The 20,527-nt window shown below is 32.5% G+C and overlaps 1 protein-coding gene across 1 annotated transcript in view; it reads left to right on the forward strand.

Moving 5' to 3' along the window:
• The first annotated feature begins 7,917 nt into the window (after positions 1–7,917).
• LOC128222733 (carboxyl-terminal PDZ ligand of neuronal nitric oxide synthase protein-like) overlaps positions 7,918–20,527 on the forward strand; it is a 58,032-nt gene continuing 45,422 nt past the window's right edge. Inside the window, exon 1 of the mRNA XM_052931833.1 lies at positions 7,918–8,031. Within this exon, the coding sequence (XP_052787793.1) occupies positions 7,965–8,031 (67 nt within the window). The 5' untranslated portion in view covers positions 7,918–7,964. The remainder of the gene's footprint in view (positions 8,032–20,527) is intronic.

The following is a 20,527-nucleotide window of genomic DNA, read 5'->3' on the forward strand; positions in this document are numbered from 1 at the left end:
TTTGTGTGTTTTAGGGCTGTTTCAGACCATTCCTGATATCGTATTTTTATATAAACCCGGCAATCATAATTGCATACCTCTTTGCAAAAGAATAATAAACATTCACAGAAATTTAACAATAACGGAATTTTTCGAATTTTTACTCAACAATAGAAGAGACTTTTGTATTTTGGCCCAGCAAATGTTATTATATTGTTGACTAACATAAGCTTACAAGCAAATTAACAGGCAGAATAGATAAAGAAAAGATGAGCATGTAGTCTTGTTTTGCATACAGAAGTAAGGAGCTAGCCCTTTATATGTGGATTCATAATTGCTAGGTGGGTCTCGGGGCATGCCCCCTCAGAATATTTTGAAAAACATGGTGCATTCTGGGCGTTCTGAGGTGCTTTATTTTGTACTGGAAAATAAAAATGACATTTAAAGGATCATGTAGTCAAGTATGCATACTGCAACTTTGGCTGATTTTTTTTATGTTTTTATCAGAATCATGTGGATTCATCCGCGTACTAGTGTTATATGCAGCTTCACGCCTGGTATCTCAGACAGACATTTTTAGGCTTATGTAGACGTTTGCAAGGCAAGGCTTGGCAAACCAAAGTGCCTGTCTCATTATATTGGTTACAAAGTGCTTTTGCATGTTGTTTGCAATTGTGCATTTTGCTCGACTGGTAAATATCTGCAATATAAAAACTTAAAATTCATTGACACCTAGGTGACCAAATTTCAAAAAAATTCATTTCATTTGTCAAACATTGTGCCCCAAAAGCACATTTCACATAAGTATGTAGTTTCTTTACTTAAGGTCTATTATACTGTAATATAAAATATATTTAAAAACAGTAATTCTGGTAATTTTATTGCGAAATTTGACAAAGTAATTGGCAAAATGCAGAAATATTCATTTTTTTTCTAACAAATTTACCTAAAAATTATATTTTACAAAACACATAGTTTGTATATTTCAAGTATCTTATAATGTTATATAATATCTGTTTTAAAAAGTTATTTTGGTAATTTTATTGCAAAATTTGGCAGAGTTGATGCTAAGTCCAGAAATTCTCATTTTCATTTAACTTTTAAAACATTTTGCACAAAAATTATATTTTGTACAATGTGATTGTATTATACTTATAGTATATTAAATGTGGTGTCTGATATAACACAAAACCAACAAAAAAATCAAAGCATTTTTCTCCCATTTTTCATTTTCACTGGACAAAGAATAAATAGAGGTGATGAGGTGTTGAAACTCTGCTTAAACACCTCTCTATTCAAATAGAGAATAGTGCACGTCACCACCATGTGTATAGACTATAACAGGGGTTCAAATCTACATATAGAGAATAGTCCACGCTACCACAATGTATATAGACTATAACAGAGGAGTTGAAGTAAAGTTTCAAAATCTACATTGCATAGAGAACAGAGGTGTTGAAGCACTGCTTATATAGACTATAACAGAGGAATTGGTGTAAAGTTTCAAAATCTCTGGTTGATACATTGCTTAGAGAACAGAATGAATAGAGTATAGTGCACGCTTCCACAATGTATATAGACTATAACAGAGGAGTTGAAGTAAATCTTCAAAATCTCTGGCTGTATACATTGCATAGAGAACAGGGGTGTTGAAGCACTGCTTCAACACCTCTGAGAATGGATAGAGTATAGTGCATGCTTCCACAATGTATATAGACTATAACAGAGGAGTTGAAGTAAATCTTCAAAATCTCTGGCTGTATACATTGCATAGAGAACAGGGGTGTTGAAGCACTGCTTCAACACCTCTGAGAATGGATAGAGTATAGTGCACGCTTCCACAATGTATATAGACTATAACAGAGGAGTTGAAGTAAATCTTCAAAATCTCTGGCTGTATACATTGTATAGAGAATAGGGGTGTTGAAGCACTGCTTCAACACCTCTTGACAATGAATATGGTGCACGCTTCCACAATGTATATAGACTATAACAGAGGAGTTGAAGTAAATCTTCAAAATCTCTGGCTGTATACATTGTATAGAGAACAGGGGTGAGTATGAATAGAATATATACCGTGCACAGTATATACTGGTATAGAATATAACACCAGTGTATGTACTGTCACGGTGTATCGTGCATATCCATATAGTGTATAGAGTCTATGCACTGTGTTGATATAAGATATCAATCTCAACTTGGTCTAAGCATTCTAGATTTAATATTTTTTTTCTAGATTCAAATAATTCACTGTTTAATGCTCAACTTGTAATTTAACCTTTTATTAAACTATCGACAAAAAGGGGAAAATACATTTTATTCAACGCTCTTATTCAAATATAGACATTGTTATGCATGGCGCTTTATTGATACACTTGACAACTGTTTTGAGCTCAATGCTCCTCAAAAAAAGTAATCCTTTTTAAAAGTGGATTTTTGGGGGGAAGGGGGAGGGGGAATATATGTTGTTTGTTTTATCAGTAGGCGAATTGAGCCGAATTTCGGCACCAAAATGGGCCGAAAACACTGGATGACCACTAGATTGAGTGAACGTCATTGTCACTTTGTTCCTTCTCTGTTAATCAAATTTTGGCCCCATAACAATCGGTTTGCATTTAGCCGAAATTCTAATTTAACTTGATTTTACTAAAGAATAGTTCATCTTGTTTACGTTAATATAATTATTTTTATTTTCAAGTCAAAACTTATGTAAAAACTACAGAAACAAGCTCAGTAGCAAAATGTCTAAACATAAACCTGATTTAATTGCACTGGGTAAACGCCAAAGACAAAGAACACAAAAACAAAGAATCACAACAAAGAAACATGGAAGAACAGCACAAAACTCCACAAACAGCACAGTGCATACATGCTATATATAAAGAGACAACGTATGTTTATCAAGGATTGTTCAGTAAAATGTAAATTTACTGGGGGTTTAAACCAGTTTATGTGCACAAACCTCAAAAACTTCTTACGAATGTAAATATTACACAAAATATACCAAAATGAGAACAATGAACTAAGCAAAATTATGTTATAAGGGACTCATGACTTTTCATAAAATCAGAGAACTTACCTATTTTCTCTGGCTTAAATAAAGATTAATCTAAATATATGTTGTCATTCATTTAAGAGACAGCTACACTATAATTGTGTTCAGGCTTCCACATTTATTATTCGAAACGATGAACATATTGTTCTTGAGTACGCCTAGGACGTCGAATATTTAAAAATAAACGGAAAGTTTTGTAGCTCTAAGCTCAGTTCGACAATGATAGACAATGAAATCTATTTTGCCGTATTTTTTGTTTCTCGTTTTAAGACATTTTTACATATCTAGCAAAACATATTAAAGCAACATTTTTTTTATTCAAACCTGTCCTGAAGTTCACTTAGAACTTAAGTAAATGTCAATGTTTTTCCATGTTTCATTTAATTTATGCAATCAGAGTGAGTACAGCCACATATCTCTATACATTGAATCTATGTCACTGGAACTCAAAAATGGCTTGCCATTAGTTTTTTGCAAAACATCCGTTGAACGACGAATATATTTACGCGAGGATTATTTGCCGTCGTTAATTAAAAAGAAGCCCATAAAAGGGCTCATTTGTCAAGTGAAATATTTATGTGCAGATTGTGATCTTCAAAGAGCAAAGAACGGAGCTGAACACATTCATCAAACTGGATTACTTGGAAATGCATGATGTAAATGTATTTATTCTCGAACGATTGCACAAAAACAATAGTACAATTTAGCAAGAAGTCATTACTATCCCGACAACATGCGCTCTGATTTCGTTATTTCTCACTATTTTTTTATTATATATGTAAAAAAAGAGTAATGTTAGCATATCACAATTATGAAAGCCATTAAAACTTAAAGCTGAAATCAAACAAAAAACTTCGTACATTCGATGCGCATCAAAGAATAACAACAAGTAAATAAAAATGTATGAAAAATTGACATGTTAAAAGGTACAGAATAAAATCCATGTTGTATGTCTGTCTTCCTGGCATATTGTCTTTCAACCATTTGGTTTAATGTAAAACTGTTTTGGGCAGATAATGCATCTCAGTCCAGGTTTACCATATATACGGCGCGTTTTCCGATGCCATTGAGGAAATGTGAAAATCATTCGCTCTCTAGACCTTTCCCCAATGTAAAGCGCGCGATATTGGATCTTACCATGTCCTGTTTCGCTTCTTAATGTCACTGTATATCATGCCTCCACATGTGTTGTCTCGCATAATTTCTTATGGTCAATAATTACTTCTTATAAGAAATTGATTTTACTTGTCCATACATGTTTCGTAAGTAAGAGATTTATGAAGCGCAGTGTGTTCCTTACTAGATACGATTAACGATCATGAGTATTTTTTTAATATAATAAGGTTATTTGTACTGCGTTTTGACCCAGGAAGTTATATTCGACACGAGTGCATCTTTTTAGATTCGGATTTTACGAGGTGCAAGCCGCTACTCGACAGCGCCACCACTAGGGCAACAGCGCCACCACTTTTATAAATATGTGCATTTTTCCTTTTTAAGAAGTGCTTATTAGTTTTGTTGTGTTCCGGCTTAGGTACAATACATAACAGTTATGTTTGCATGCGTGAGAATGTTCTTACGGGGTGTGTAAGCACCGAAATATACTTACTATGCAATCATATCTCAATACGAACTACCGTTTTTTTTGCGAAATGTATTTCGTTTGGATTTATGATGGGCATATAATAAATAAAACAGTGTAACTTGAATAGCTTTTCAATATACATGTAGCTTATTGTTCTTAGTTGACTTTAGAGACGCTAGACTAATTATTGGCAACACGCATTCCATATTAGGTAACGCATGTTGTATCCGTTAAGTTGCTGGTTGAAATTATTCGAAGATGGAAATTTTCAGCATTAAAAGTAATATTTTTTTAAACTTGCACGTAAACTTTGTATACGACTTGACACCAAATGCTTTCGGTGACAATTCTCAATACTCTTATTAGCCGTTTTGGCTATAAAGCATGCCTTGTCCCTAAAAAGGTACAGCTGAGATGGGATTATTATAAACTTAAGTACTGTGACAAGAATAGACGAAAAGACATAATTAGATAGCAAGCCTCCTAAAGAGAATCATTAAGCTCCAAGAAGCGGCTAAACGGAGGAAGCAAGGACAAGATGCTTGATCCACTCATCCGATTTTTCGTTAAATATTTCGGTCTGAAAGATAAACCGCTAATGACTCGATGCGTTAACGGTCCCGCCTTTTTAACAGCTTTCCTTCGGACTCCACACACTTTGACCAGCCCATCTGCGTTCATACCCCGATAGTGAAATCAATCCCGCAATGTATTCCTTAAATAATTCCAGTTTCTGTGAAGAATGTTATTCTGTTTTCGCCAGTTGCAGACCACAACCGTGTTGCGTCTGTTGCGATAATTGTTTGGAACGATTAACAAATGCTTCTCGGATCCGCCAGACACCAGAAAAATTGTCTTTTGAAATTCCAATAAAGAAGAACGTCTTATATAGCTCTCGGCCAAATTCGGCAATGATAGGGCATACATTCATTGGAGAAAGATCGTTGACGTATATGGTATCACGCCTTAAGAAGGATTATTGGAAACACTTTCATTAGTGAATGGACTTTACTGATGTGTAAATGGATTCAGCGATTTCCGGATATAGACAAATACAAGATTTGAAAAGACTTATTCTGAGATTGATCCGGGCCGTACTGGAAAAAATCTCAGAAAACTTAAAGTTTAACTTGGTAAACCTATCTCACATGAACATAATGGTATATGTAGTTACCGCTAAAATATGCAATGGATATGCATGGAAATAAGAAAATTGTAAATTGGAAAACAGTTAGGAATTGTCGAAAATGAAAGGCTAACCTTTAAAAAGCTAATGTGTAATGACATTTGTTGAAATTTACAGAAAGTAAATAGTTGTCATTTACGAAATAAAAATATCTAAATTTCCATTTTAATAAAATGAACAATTTGTGCTTATTGTTTATAAAAAGGAATACACGAAGCCAACATTATATATGGAACTGTATTGCTGGGAATAAAATGTTATCACATTTTTAAATGAATCAGATTCCATTAAATTAATGGTGCACTATAATTCGAATAAACAATTCAGTCTATCCAGCTCTTGTTCCCTGACTTCTAGAATTTCATATTGATTAGATTTGTTGTATTTGCGTATAAAAGAACGCGAACATGTAATATTGCAGAACACAACTTAAGTAAGTTTAATGTGCTGGAAATTACAAAGGACTTACACCAGAAAGGAAACAACTTATCCCGACGTAGTTACGTAGCTGTTAATTACCATAAATCAAAAACATATACAAAATTATTAATGACTTGGAAATATGAATTTACATTAAATCTCTCGATATATATGGTTGAGTTGCGAACGAACGTTTCAAAGTTGAGCGAACAACAAATACCTATTACGGTACAACATTGGTAAAGGTAAGCCATTTAACATTTACCGTATTTAAATTATCCATAAGCATGTCATTGTCATAGCTATTGTCTTATTAAATACTTTTTGAGAAATATTAGGAATTTTAAACACCACTTAGTGAAATATGACAAGTTCACTGCCATTACCCTATTTGCATATGTGTTTACAGACAAATTTATAACGGACTCATAGAGAAGTATACTATATAAAAATATCATATTATCAAATTCTTAACATAAATAGGTTTTCGATCGTAACAAATATATGAACATGTCAGACGGAAAATATGTACATTGCTTGAAACTTAATTCGGTCAGGTTTCCGGATATAATTTTGGAAGGCCAATCAAAAAACGATGTGCTGCCAGACAAATGTAAAACCTTTTTGAACATAATTTGTACCTTCATGGCTTTTTATCGCAACTATATGGCTTTACAAAAACATAAAATAATTGGTTTTACCATTTTTTGGTCAAAATGCATGTTTTTAAAGATGTTAAGAATGTTGCCCCGTTTGATACGGTTTTTTTTTCATTTATCATAATGTGGTTAACAAAACGGGACGAAATAGTAGTATTTATTAGTCGATAAATTAGAAAAAAATCCGTCCATGAAATTACTCCTGACTTAATATTGTTTTGTATTGCATGAGCTGTAACAAGTGTTTTCTATCATTGTAGTTATTTATTGTGCGTATTGATATTGTGGTGTGATCAAAGAAGCCAGATATGTATGTCCAAAGCAGCATTTTTTTACGATATTGATGAGTATTTTTTACTATATTTTTGTCCAAATTTTCTGCGCTAAAACGTTGATTTCTCAGCTGTGTGTCAAAATTTTATAAAGATACCCCCATCTCCCATCAACTTTTGTTTACATGTTTTTTCTCAGTTTGTATATGTCTGTCAGCGGCTTTCCTGATTTTATCATTGATAACCACACATGATTTTCTACTATCATAATTGCGATCAATTAACGCATTGTTACACTTTTTTAATATACGAAAGAAATCTTTAGCGGGGATCAAATTCTGTCACTGAAGGCCGCCCGGATTTAATCTCTTTTGCAAAAATAAAGGTTTGCAGAACCACCATGTTTTACCCGAAATAAGACTAAGATTGATAAGGTTAGTTATGCCACTTATTACCTATTTTCTGTTTGTTTGTTTTTTGTTTTGTTTTTTCATTTGTTTTTATTTTATTCTGAATAACATTCAAATTGTACCGGGCATGTTCTTTTAATGGAATTTAGCTATTGTTTTCGGAATATCGTGTAAAAATTGCCGAAGTCGTTCGAAATTCGCTAAATAATCGCATTTTATTGATGGATGGCTTTATAATGATGGATGATGGATCAGACAGTGAAATAAACTTTTTAATAAAGTTAAGAAATTACAAAATAAAAGTTTAAAAATACACTTCACTTTCATCTGTTTTCAGGACCAAAGAAAGATACGAAAATACGTGTTAATCGCGGAGTTGCCACAACAGAGTTTAACCAATGAAGAGAAAACGAACGTCAGTGAAGAAATTGTTCCACAAATTCTTTGATCAAAGATACAGAAAAGGTAGGTAAAGTATAAGGGTTTAGCTAATTTTTGTCAAGTTCTAGTCTGTAATAATAATACGGTTTTGTTCTTATCATTCAACATAGAACAATTTAAAAAATATATATTTTTTAAGAAGTATCACTTTCAGCCAGATCTTTGGCTTATTTTGCACATAAAATCATTTTCTTATCAACCAAAAGTAATATCAGTGGCTAATTGTATAAAACTGGATAACTTATACGCAGTTATTCTTTTGGTCAGTTTGCTCAGGCATGTATTTCAATTTGGATCAAGTCAGTATTGAATAAACATGGACCATTACACATTTTAAGTAACCTTACCCAAACCAAAGAATTTACCAGGTTTATACATTTTCCGGCAGATAGATAGTGACCAAAAAATAAGTATGATGCCCAACTTTTACCAAACTAAAAACTTATAGAGTGTCTGTTTTAGTTAATTGAAATAGAAATGTTGCGATTTTATTTTTTCTTGGACCGACACATTTGTCGAAATTTGTGCCAATACGGACAGCGCGTACTGTTAATAAGTTCCAAGAACATATACACAACAACGTCATTCAGCGTCGGCAAATTACAAAGTATGCGTGCCAGTACATACTAAACAATCCTTTCCGAAATCAGTAATTTCTCTAGCGACTCTTAGGTACACCATAAATGTTTCGAGCCGTCTTGTATAAAAAAGGAAACACATAAAAAGCGGATGTTCTAAGCACGCGCGCGATTCCTGATTTCGTTGGAAACTTCAAGTTAAAAGCATCTGTCCGTGTCTTCGTTAAGCAACTGTTTGACAACATATATCTGAAACAAATAATGTGTTCTTGCAGGGGAATAGTTATTATTTAGATTTTCTTATCGATCGATAATTCAACGTTAGATAAACGATTTCCAATTAGACTTCACAACACTGTCCATAACGTCACAACAACACTGATCTTAATGTAACAACAATTCAACAACACTGTCTTTTACTTAACAACAACATTCTTCTTAATGTAATAACAACACTGCTTTAGATGTTATAACAACACTTTCTTATATACGTCATAAATCGTTAGGACTAAATGATATGATATTTCGAAGTTGGTTTAAAAAGCACTATACATAGGAGACATGTTTAATTTGAATTAAGCCATGTTTCTATTCATGAATATTACCCATAATTCCGTAAGTGCAACAATAAGAATAAGAGTTAAATATTGACTAAAATTTCAATGCTGGTAAAGCTAGTTATTCAAGATATTGTTGTTGCATTTCACGACAATTTGATATGCCTTTTTTGTTGACCATTTTATGGGTTTGGTCTTCTCTTGCCATTGCATAATACTATCTTCTCTACATGATCGCAAATCAGTTTAGCTAGTGGTCAGCAAGCCGGACAAGTGGGATTTCTCATAGTTCTCCGATTTCCTCCACACCCATATTCTCATGTAAAATCGTACCAACGGAAGTGATTAAACATAAGTTAAAATAGCTTTCTTCACGATCGTTGTAAAATTAATGAAGTAAAACCTAATACCAGCGCTATCGTGTATGCGGTGGATAAAACGTGCAGTCATTCCACTGAAGCAATATAACTAGGCGCGTTGTTCAAATATATTTAATAAATAAAATATCATGCACTTTGATCCCAAAATATTCCAGAAGAGGACGGAATGCACGCGTTACTTAAATTGAATCATGTTAATCGTTCGCATTTATATTACATAGATGTGAGATTACATCGACGTGTTTTTCAAGTGTAGTATGTCGAGGTGGCAAACGAAAAGGCACTATGGGATTAAAACAGACTGATAATAAAATAAATAAATAATAATATTGGTTATGAGTTTGAACGTACTGAATGCTAGTTTTAGATCAGTGACTTCAGTTATATGTGTTTATTCTTTAAGTAAAGCAGTTGTGTTCCTCAACTGGTAACTTTAGATTGAATCATTGGGAATATATGAATCATTTTAACGCAATTGAAAATAATAGTTCGCTACCACAAACAATTTGGAAAGCTGTTCAAAAACATAAATATATAACAATAAATAACACTGTTGAAGAAATGTTAAGAAATGTTATATCATTTTGTATAGCAACAGCAATTTAATTAATTTTGGGATATGCGAGATGGTTTCGTAAAATCGGATGCAAGTTGACTGTATTTTGTGAAGAAAAAACAACATGAAAATTAGGTCTATATAATTCATGTTTATATATATCTAACTAGCTCCGTGTTGAATAGCAAGACATTATTCATAAATAGTATTTAAAGTTACTTCACTGCACAAAACATTTACTTGATAAGCGCCGGTGTATGGTGATAATGGGCCAGAGTACTTGAAACATGCCCTTTTCCATGAGCCCACGAAGATAGTTTCAAATGTGCCACAGAGAGCTTCTGACGTTCAAGGTTCTCCCCCGAGACAAAGTCTTTGAACATGTAATCATATTGACGATTTATGTGTTAATACAAATCATTTAACTACGCCATTTGTGTCTGCTAGTTCTCATGGAAGCAGAATCCAGTTTGTACTAACGTAGGATTTCGGCGTACCTAGCCGCGCCATTCGTAATTGCCCATTCCTAATAGATATTCTTATCATAAACATACAAAAACACAACAATACAACATAACATGGTCATAGTAGATTCTTTAGATTAATTATATCTTGCAATTATTGTAGAGTTGATGATGTTTTCCCTCATTGTTATAAATTATTTATAATTATTATTAACCAAGACATTCGCAATAATGATAACACGAAGTACTGTAAGAATTCACCTAAGGGCCGTCGAACCTCCAGATAACAAATGTATGTCATCCAGGAAAGTCATCTTTTGATCAGACAAAATATATCTAATTTGTTCAGCGCTTGTTACAGAGAACAGTGAACTCATTTTGTTTCCTTCTCTAAACACTTGATATGTTGGACGCACTTCTATCTAAAAAAAATACGATTATTGGAAATATCCTCATTTCAAACATTGAGTGCACCGTAATCACAGCCAATGGAGTAGGAAAATGATTGTTATGAATACAATGCAATGCTCTGAGTATTCTAAATAATGTATGATAATGTGTTTTTTAAGTTGACATTTTTGTAAGAAGAATGAAATGAAAATATAGTATATTTGATCAGTCAGAACTTTTGGAAATTATTTCTTTCAAAAGAAACACAATTTGAGTATTTGTAGCCACGTGTTGGAAAGATCTATTTAATTTTGCTGATATGTCAAATGAAGTATTTACGTGCCGTTTATCTACGAAATCAAAGGGTCTTGGTGAAAACTATATATATTTAAGCATGGACTCAAACTGCATAATATCAAATTATTAAATAAATAAGATCTCATTTGGCATGATTTTGTTCAAGATTAATTATATATGTCATGTTTTCCCGTTCCGGACAGAACTATCCGACCCGAGGGCACCTGCGTTGCCAGTTAACGAGGCTTGCCGAGTTACCGACTAAGCAGCGTGCCCGAGGTTCGGATTTATCTGTCCGGAAGGGTCACACATGATAAATATTTTTTCTAGCATACCTTAATTTACATTTTGTGTAAAGAAAATTCATAAAAAGCGCATGTTTGTACATTTCAACAAAAAACGCGTGCGATTATGTTTACTGACGTCATGACGCCCAGTTATTTGTATTCATTGCATACGTCAATTAGTTTCTTCGATATCACGTCTTTTAAGGATTATTTTGTTTTGTTTTGAAGGTATATGTTTATAAAGTTAATGTTAATGGAACTCATCTATGAAAATCTCATAATTATGGTTAAATAAAGTGTAATATAAAAGAAATAGAAAGTATTACATCTCAGCGCGCGACCCAACTGGCATGGAGGTGTGCCAGATGGAGTGTTCCAGTATGGCTGAATTCACCAGAAATGCCGATCCGGTGCGCTAGAGAATTGATTTCCAAAACATCGAAAACAACAAATCTGTGTCTGTTAGTCCGGGTACTTTTTAACAAGCACATACTTGCTTATCCGTTGCTGTAGCTTTTATACATTAAACACATCGACAGGTCAGTATCTTTGCCCTGTTACTAATAAAGAAATCAATATACTCTAGATGATATTTGTATACCTAAAACGTTATATATAACGAGGATTTTGCACAGAACTGAAAGAATTCTATACGCTTGAATTTATAAAAGACGAATATGATTTCCGTTACCTTGGAAATGTGAACTAATAAAGAGATCAGTATTCCCCTTTATGTTTTCTTGCACTGTTTTTTTTTGTTCAAACAGGTTATTTGATATGTCTATTTAATTTATTATTTTGCAGATGCCTTTTATCTGATCACATGTAATAATGCAAACATCCTTTGTCACACCCTTTGATAAAATACATTTCTAGGAATTTAGTTTCCTTGACATTAATGCTGGCGACATCATGTCCATCTTGTGAATAAATTGTTCGTAGCAGAGATAAATAAACAATTATGTACTAATTATCATGTAACATGTACTACTATTAGTAACTTCTTCAAGTTTTCATTTTCATAATGTAGAATCATGTGACACTCTTATCCAAAATCAATACATACACATGTATAACAAACATCAACTTCGAATGATAAACCTTAAAAACTACTTACTAAATAATGCATTTATGGAAAATATTTAATACTGATAACAAGATTGTAACTGTGAATTTAATAGCAGAAAGCGCAAAATATTAAATGATTGGTGAATGCTAAAATGTCTATAATCTCATGAAGTAGAAATACCGTGTTTTTGCTCATTCCTTTCAAATTAAATTCGGTATCCTTCATAAGAACCACTGTTTTCGACATTTATTTATCCTTTTTGGAATATCTAAACAATATAATTTACTGTGGTAAATCTTATTTGGGAGTAAGAGTGCATCTTTAAAATATGAAGCAGCTTTAAAAATACATTGACGCCACAAAAAGTCTCTCATTAATTTTCCATTATTTTGACAATCATCGCAAAAAGGAAACTATTTCTGTTGACGGGAAGCATATAAATCAAAGTTTTAAACATGTAAAGAAAGTTCTTGGTATTAAAATCATCTGGATTTTTACACACGCTCAGAGTGTTTTGATTTTATTGGACATGCAGTAAAGAGAGGTCAAAGGATACTTGATCCATTACATAGTATGGCTCTATTATTTTTCAATTAAGCAATATATACATACATATATATATATATATATATATATATATATATATATATATATATATATATATATATATATATATATATATATATATATATATATATATATATATATTACATAGATTAACAGCAATGTGACGAAAGTATTATAAAGCAATATCGAAAATAAAATATAGGTAATCATCAGTTTATTTTTCTGTAAGTATGGTTCCGTAAGAATATACGAATATATATGAAGATGATAATGTAGAATACACTTAATTACATACCATTTCGCAGAAAGTCCTACTCCATTGTCAATAAAAACAAACTCGTCCCTCGTAAAACCAATTCGAACATGCACACAAACTTTAAATAAAACTATCCGTCATTAAATTAAATTCAAGAAATAAGGTAAAACGTTTCGAACAGGTAATGCTTTTTTAATTAACGTAATTCCTTTTTCGAAGCAAGACGATCTAAAAGCGTGTGCAAGAGAAGGTGGTTATTTAAAGTGCAATTAACACTTGTTTGCCTAATCAGTAATGAATATCTATGGCGAATTTACGTACGAATGCCGCATTTTATAAAATCAAGTTAGTTATGTATATGTAAACTAGTGTTACATATTGACGATCAACAGAAAATGGAACTAGCAAGGCGAGGCAGCCATATGACGAACTTGTGCAAATAAGAAATACAAACATTAAAACTGCATGCACAATACAATGTTATTCAGCGTTGGTGAATTACTAGGTTTTGTATGTAAATGCAATTATTAGTGAATTTTTTCGGAGAGAGCACTTGACTAAATGCATGTTGTCAATACGTAAGTCAACCAATATATGTGTTAACCGTGCATAGACCACGAAAAAAGAAAAGCCTTAATTGTTTTCCAAATGCACTTGAGAAGTTTCTTCTTCAATGCATACTAATAAGGGTTCCAATATTAATATGTTGGTAGAGTTTAGCATATCTCAGATATTGCCAGCAGAACGTACCGAGATCGATACCCGGACAAGCTGCATACTTTTATTTCTTAGTCTGTGACAATAGTTCGTAAGGAATTACTAACACATTAGTGCATACTCAATTAAATTTAATTGAACGTCTTAGACAAACAACTTTAGACCAACAACTAGACGTGGTTAGATTATTTGGCGAATTGTCGATCATGTTTAAATAAATATGAAAGAACAAATTGGCAGCCTTATTCTGTTATAGATTTCAACCATTGGAACATCCAAAACGTATTTGCAAACAAATCGGATCGTGATCCGGAATATCGTGGTTCAGATCTAAGTATGCCGTGAAACCATAAAACAAAGTTCTATTAAAAAAACGTAATAATAAAGAGCATGATTATATTCATTACTTCCGCGAAAGCAATATTCACTGGCGCGTTGGGTAAATATATCGATATAACAAAATATCACGGAATATCTTTCCTGAAAAACTCTGACAGAAGGGTTCTTTCAAATAAAATAAGACATGTGTGTGTTTCTGTATTTGTTCTTCAGATATATCTTTCACTCGTTTTTTTCTGATAAAACCGAAGAGTTGTCTCTTCTAAAACAAGCATTCAAATCAGACTGATATCAAATGTTGATACTGTTGATTTAGCAATTCAGACTCATGCTTAAAGACGATACACTGTTGAACATGTGGATAAAGTCTTGAATGTGTAATCAAGGGTTGTTCTTCTTATCATGTGCATATGTAGTGGTTGCTTATATGAAATTAATCCATTCGAGTATAATTTCAAAGAAATTGATAAGCTTTACAATACGTTATTTAAACCGGCAATAAGCTTATTAATTATGTTCGTCGTAATAATATTTTTCAACAAAAACAAATACAATTCAAATCCAAACAGTGCTAATTCTCACATACCATTATGTATGGCAAATGAGCTATATTCACTATACATATATGTCATGGCGGCAGATACATGATTAAATTTAGAATGTGATATCAAACATGGGAGTCGCAGAGTCATGAATTGAACTTGAAATCTAACTAACTACCACATATATAAAAATGGAGAATTAAACAAACACCACCTATAAGAACAACATAGTTTTTTTCTAAGTCATTCTTTATACGGCTATATTTTTTATTTGGTATTAATCCTTATTTTCAAAATGTATTTAGTCTACATATAATTATACAATAAGTAGTAAACATTTACAAAATCAGCTTTAGGTTTATCATAGCTTTAAATGTTATTATATAATTGCATTCTGATATGACTATGTCACCAGTAGCTTTGGCGAGACATGCAATAAGTTTTCTTTCTCTAAGAAGAGCATTGTTATTAATGTGTGTAAATCGTTAACTAAGTAAAAAATTACAAACGCGAAAGTAAACCTAATTCTTTGACGGCATATCCAAAAAAAACAATAGGGAGTCTTAACTGGGTTTTAAGTTATGTTGATTGAAAAACTAAGTGGTTCTTACTTGAAATATAAATGGCATCTTGTTTAATTTAGTGAATACATTACTAAAAATAAAAATGATATAATTGGCCACTATTTCCAGTCAAGAGCCAAGTTTACTATTTGTATAACTATGTGTTAAAAAGTAATGAAGTATTTTATTTTGTTGAATATATGTTAATTACATTTAGAACAAAATAGCGACTTTTGAAATTGTTTACTACATAAATACATCATAAAAAAGCATTCATTTGTATATATCACATATCCTCATGTACATATATTCGTGTATGTCTTTGAGTAAAAAGGAATACAAAAAGCCATAATTCGGGTGTCTGCCATGTTCTACATTATAAGTATATACAGAATAGTACAAAGAAACAATTTGTCTGTGTTTTAAATATCAGTTTGGCAACAACCGAGTCAAGAATTTACAACCATCTAACTACCTAATCTTTGAGAAAATAGTTGTTATAAAACTATACAATTCGCCTGCGTTTGCTTGTTGATTGATTTCTTTAATTGTTCTACAAAATGATTTATGACAACGTTAAAGCGTCGGTAAATGGTAATTGAAGCTTGGCAAAACCTAATAAACAATCGTTTGCCAAATCAGTTATAGCATTTTTTGGAAAGAACGGAATGCTTTTAGGACAGCCGGGTAATAAAAACAATGTATGAGGTTGCATAAACCGTTCCATTTACGGATACGTATTTAAATAATATATGTACATATATATTTATACGACTATACCCCCAGCAGAGCTATTGAAAAAGAGTCTTCTTACGGTTGTAAACGGACCGTGCAAGAGAAATTCGAGTAATCCCACTAGCCGATACATTGTATTTAGAAAGGCCATGATAATAATATAATGTTTATCTTTCGGAAAAATATTTCGATTTATCTATTTATAAATCTGTATTTATTTATCTATTTATTAATGCATTTCATTGCTCACTAATATATTCAATACACATATCGTTGTATAAGTCGGATACAGTTACTCGTGTTTTCTTTAAAAGAGTCCTCTTAAAGACGTAAGAAACCGTTTTGCTAGGACGAACACTAATTTTATCCTTGGCTTCGCATCTGACAAAAATTGTGTTCGTCCTAGCGAAACGGCTTTTTACGTCTGTGAGAGGACACTTTTGAAGAAAACCTCGTAATGTATCTATAACGAAAATGAAATACTTCAAACAGCATAAACTGAAAAGTACAACTAAAATAATTTATCTAGTCTTTTTAAGATCATCTGGTGATAGATATTTCATTGGGAAACGTTAATAACATGTGCAAGTGTCGTTGGTGCATGTATTTGGTGTAGGTGCTTTTAACAATCACATATTTTCAGTATTGACTACTGGACCTCATTGCATTTTTATATATTATATGAATCTGAAAAGCATGCAGTATTTCCGTATTTATAATGCAGAAACAAGTTTACTCTAGCTGCTAAATATTACGGATACATGCCAAACGCGTTTGAAATTTCATGGATAGCAACCTTCTCCTTTGGCGAATATAGTAATGTAGTAATGAAGTATGTATAGACACGGTTATACTGATAAAATATGTTCACCATCTTAATAGATGTGCTGTTAAAACCATTTAAAAAATGCAAATATTCATATAAATTATGCAATGTTCCGATGCAAATACAATATGCAAAAGTTATACGAATTATATGTTAATCATTTAAATTGAGACCCAACGTGATGTTTGTTTGCTAATGTAATTATGAATTATCAAATAATAAATCAAATCATTTCGACAATGATGTTCAGAATTGTAAGCATGTCGTCGATTTGCGCTTCTTGAACTTATTTAATAAGAATACCGAAATTATATAATTAAAAGATAACGTTATTAATCTTTTTTTTTTTTTTTAAATTGCCTTACATACGTTTCACTTCAAATATTCCACAATATACTCTCTCAGAATGCCAGGGTTAATAGTTGTTGTTTTTTTTGCTCACTAGAAGTCGTATAAAATGGTTCAAACCATATTCAAATAAAATAAATATTCGTGATATCAAGGTATTTTTCTTTAACGGAAGGTTTCTTTGATTAAGCACATACCATTCGATGCGATAACAGGTTTGAGTTTTTTAATGTACTTATCATAATAAAAAGCAACATTGGTTTATCTTTATAGGATATTGCCAATAAAGAGAAAACAACGTGGTTCTTAAAGACAGAAAGGTCTGTCTGCTTCTTGGTCTGATAATGATATCTTCAATTCGCAATAACTCGCTGTTTGTTTGTGTTTTCCTTGTGCAGTGTTATTTGTTGAAACGTGTTTGTTTTTCCTAGACCCTTGCCTTCAAAGAATTAAGTTTCATTTTACAGATGCTGTCTGTCTGATCCCATCAGGTTATTTGCAGACAAACAGTTTGACATCATGACTGTTGTACTTACTAAAGCGTTATAAACAGTGTTAAATAAGATATGTCTAACGTTCATACATTTAATGTCAGAATGTAAAATAATAAAAAGTGTCTCGAAATTACTTTTAAAAAGAGAGCATAGTTTGCCTTAGAACTATGGTGGTAGCTCATTGATGTGTTTCTACGTAAAGAAATACGCCAAGAGTTGATACACTGAAGTAGCATTGACAAATACATTGGTCGAATATGGTAGTATTGATATAGTACCTGAAAATGTTTTAATTATTGAGATATATATATATAAAAAAAACTTGTCATAGAAACAATGATGGCCACACCTAGATGTGTCTATTCAAAAGGAAAAGGAAATATATTGCTAATGTCAAAATACCTAGACGCTACAAATTTGGACTATCCGTAAGGGGAAAAGTTTTCTGTTGACGGGAAGATTAGTTATCATAATATCTGAAGATGCAAAAAAGTTTCTTGGTGTAACAGTCATCTAGGTTTGAGTCTGGATCAGTAAGAAGACCTACAGAAGAGTAAAGTCAATGAATACTTACTCTGTTGTACAGTTTGTCATAGTTCTTATTCGAATGAGCCATGTATAGAATATCGTTAAGGATTAACGTGATGAAGTATTGCATAAGGGCGATAGGAAATGGTAGGCAATTAAAAGTATTCTCTGTATGAATGCTTCCGTTAAAACACGAGAATCGTTACATGCCGTTTCTCAAAGAATCCTACTCCATTGTCAATAACAACAGATGGGTATTCCCTCTTAAACAAATTCGAACAAGACGCAAACAAAGATTAGGTGTGTTTCTAATTAACTTAATGCTTTATTCAATAAACAAGTATTTACGATTTCAAAGGGTTTGCAAGATATCGTGGCTGATGAGAAGTTATAGAAAACACTCGTTTGCCAAATCAGTCATGGATATCTATAACGATTTTTTACGTACAGCGGTTGCTTTGTACAAAAGCAAGGCAGCGATTCATCGCAGTTTTATTTACTGTTGGTTGTATCTACATTAGCATAGTTGTATATATGTATGTGTTTAATTTTGAATTCTACAGAAAATGGGGCAAGCGAAACGGGGCCGCAGAATGACAAGCTAGTAGGTCCATGATCTAAATGTTTTGGCATGCGGATAAGAATTCCATACTACATGTTCAATACAACGTTATTCAGCGTTGTTGAATGACGGGGTATGCGTATCAATGCATAATAAATAATGCTGCATATATGCTATTCCTCGGGTGACTCTGACATTCAGAAGAGCTGTTCCAGGACAGTCTTATAAAAAGAGTAAGCAGTTGATAAATGGACTGTTTGCGGATGTTCGAGAGAATACCCATTGTACCAGAGTTTTAATTTGTTATTTTCCCCTCTACCATCCATGTCATACCACAACTATCGTGGTCATACACATGCGTTTCCGAGTTTATTTGTTTAAGATATTATCTGTTTCAAGATTTCATCAAACGCAATTCAAATTTAATGTGGAAATGTTTTTTATTGTTTAAATGACGAAGAATAAAAATAGCAAATATTGTACCACAGTAAAAGTACAGCTATAAAACATGGATGAGTAATATAAAATCGAATGTAAAACAAACACAAAATATAACAAACCATTGTACAAAAGACAATTGAACCTTGTATGGATAGAAAACACAAAGTAATGCGTAATAGACACGGGTGATGGCATGATGGTGTGCGGCCGTTCTATTTTGCACACTTTGTTTTGCAAATGGCGCATGACCTCAAATTCCACAGCATGTGCTGACCTCAGGGGTAGTTACAAAATAGCATTTGGAGATACCAAATTCAGGGGGCGACTCAAATATATTTATTTTCAATAAATTGTATTTGATTCTTTCATTCCAGCATCATTGTCTTACCCCAGATATGATGATGATGCATTACACTTTAACAAATAAAGAATTGTTTGTATCCAACAAATTAACCTAACATGAACTTAATAACGAAATATTATGTTGTTTTATGCGGCTAATCCTTCGGCAGTTTGGCGCTACAAAATGAACTATAGAATGCCCTCTAAATCCCGTAATACATTAGATACCATTTATTTTCGATTTTAGATGTATAACACGACGGACAAACGTTTACAAATGGACAAAATAGAACGCTTAACAACACAGTTCGACGTTATAAGTTTTTGGAAAAGCTCCATATAATATTACTTACATGTAAATGGAAATGTTAGTGGCATACTTTAGAGAGAGAATTTTAGATACAAAAGTCAACCAGTTCATTCATAAAGACTAAATTAGAAACGTAAGAAGGGAGATTCTGTCATGGGTTTGTACTTTCGTATTCCATTTCAATGAAAAATGGCTTTGTTGTTGAACCCTTAAACAAGGACGACTTTGTTTCAATGCGCAAGGAAACGTGAACATAGAAATAACCGATGTCATTTCTGGCAATTATTTCTTTTGCTGCACAGCATTTTGTCGGTAAGCATCCTTGAAAAGTCTTTATCCTGACAAATTGCATTATGCTTTAGGACTAGGAGA

This window comes from Mya arenaria, chromosome 17, assembly GCF_026914265.1.
Source record: "Mya arenaria isolate MELC-2E11 chromosome 17, ASM2691426v1".
NCBI lineage: Eukaryota > Metazoa > Mollusca > Bivalvia > Myida > Myidae > Mya > Mya arenaria.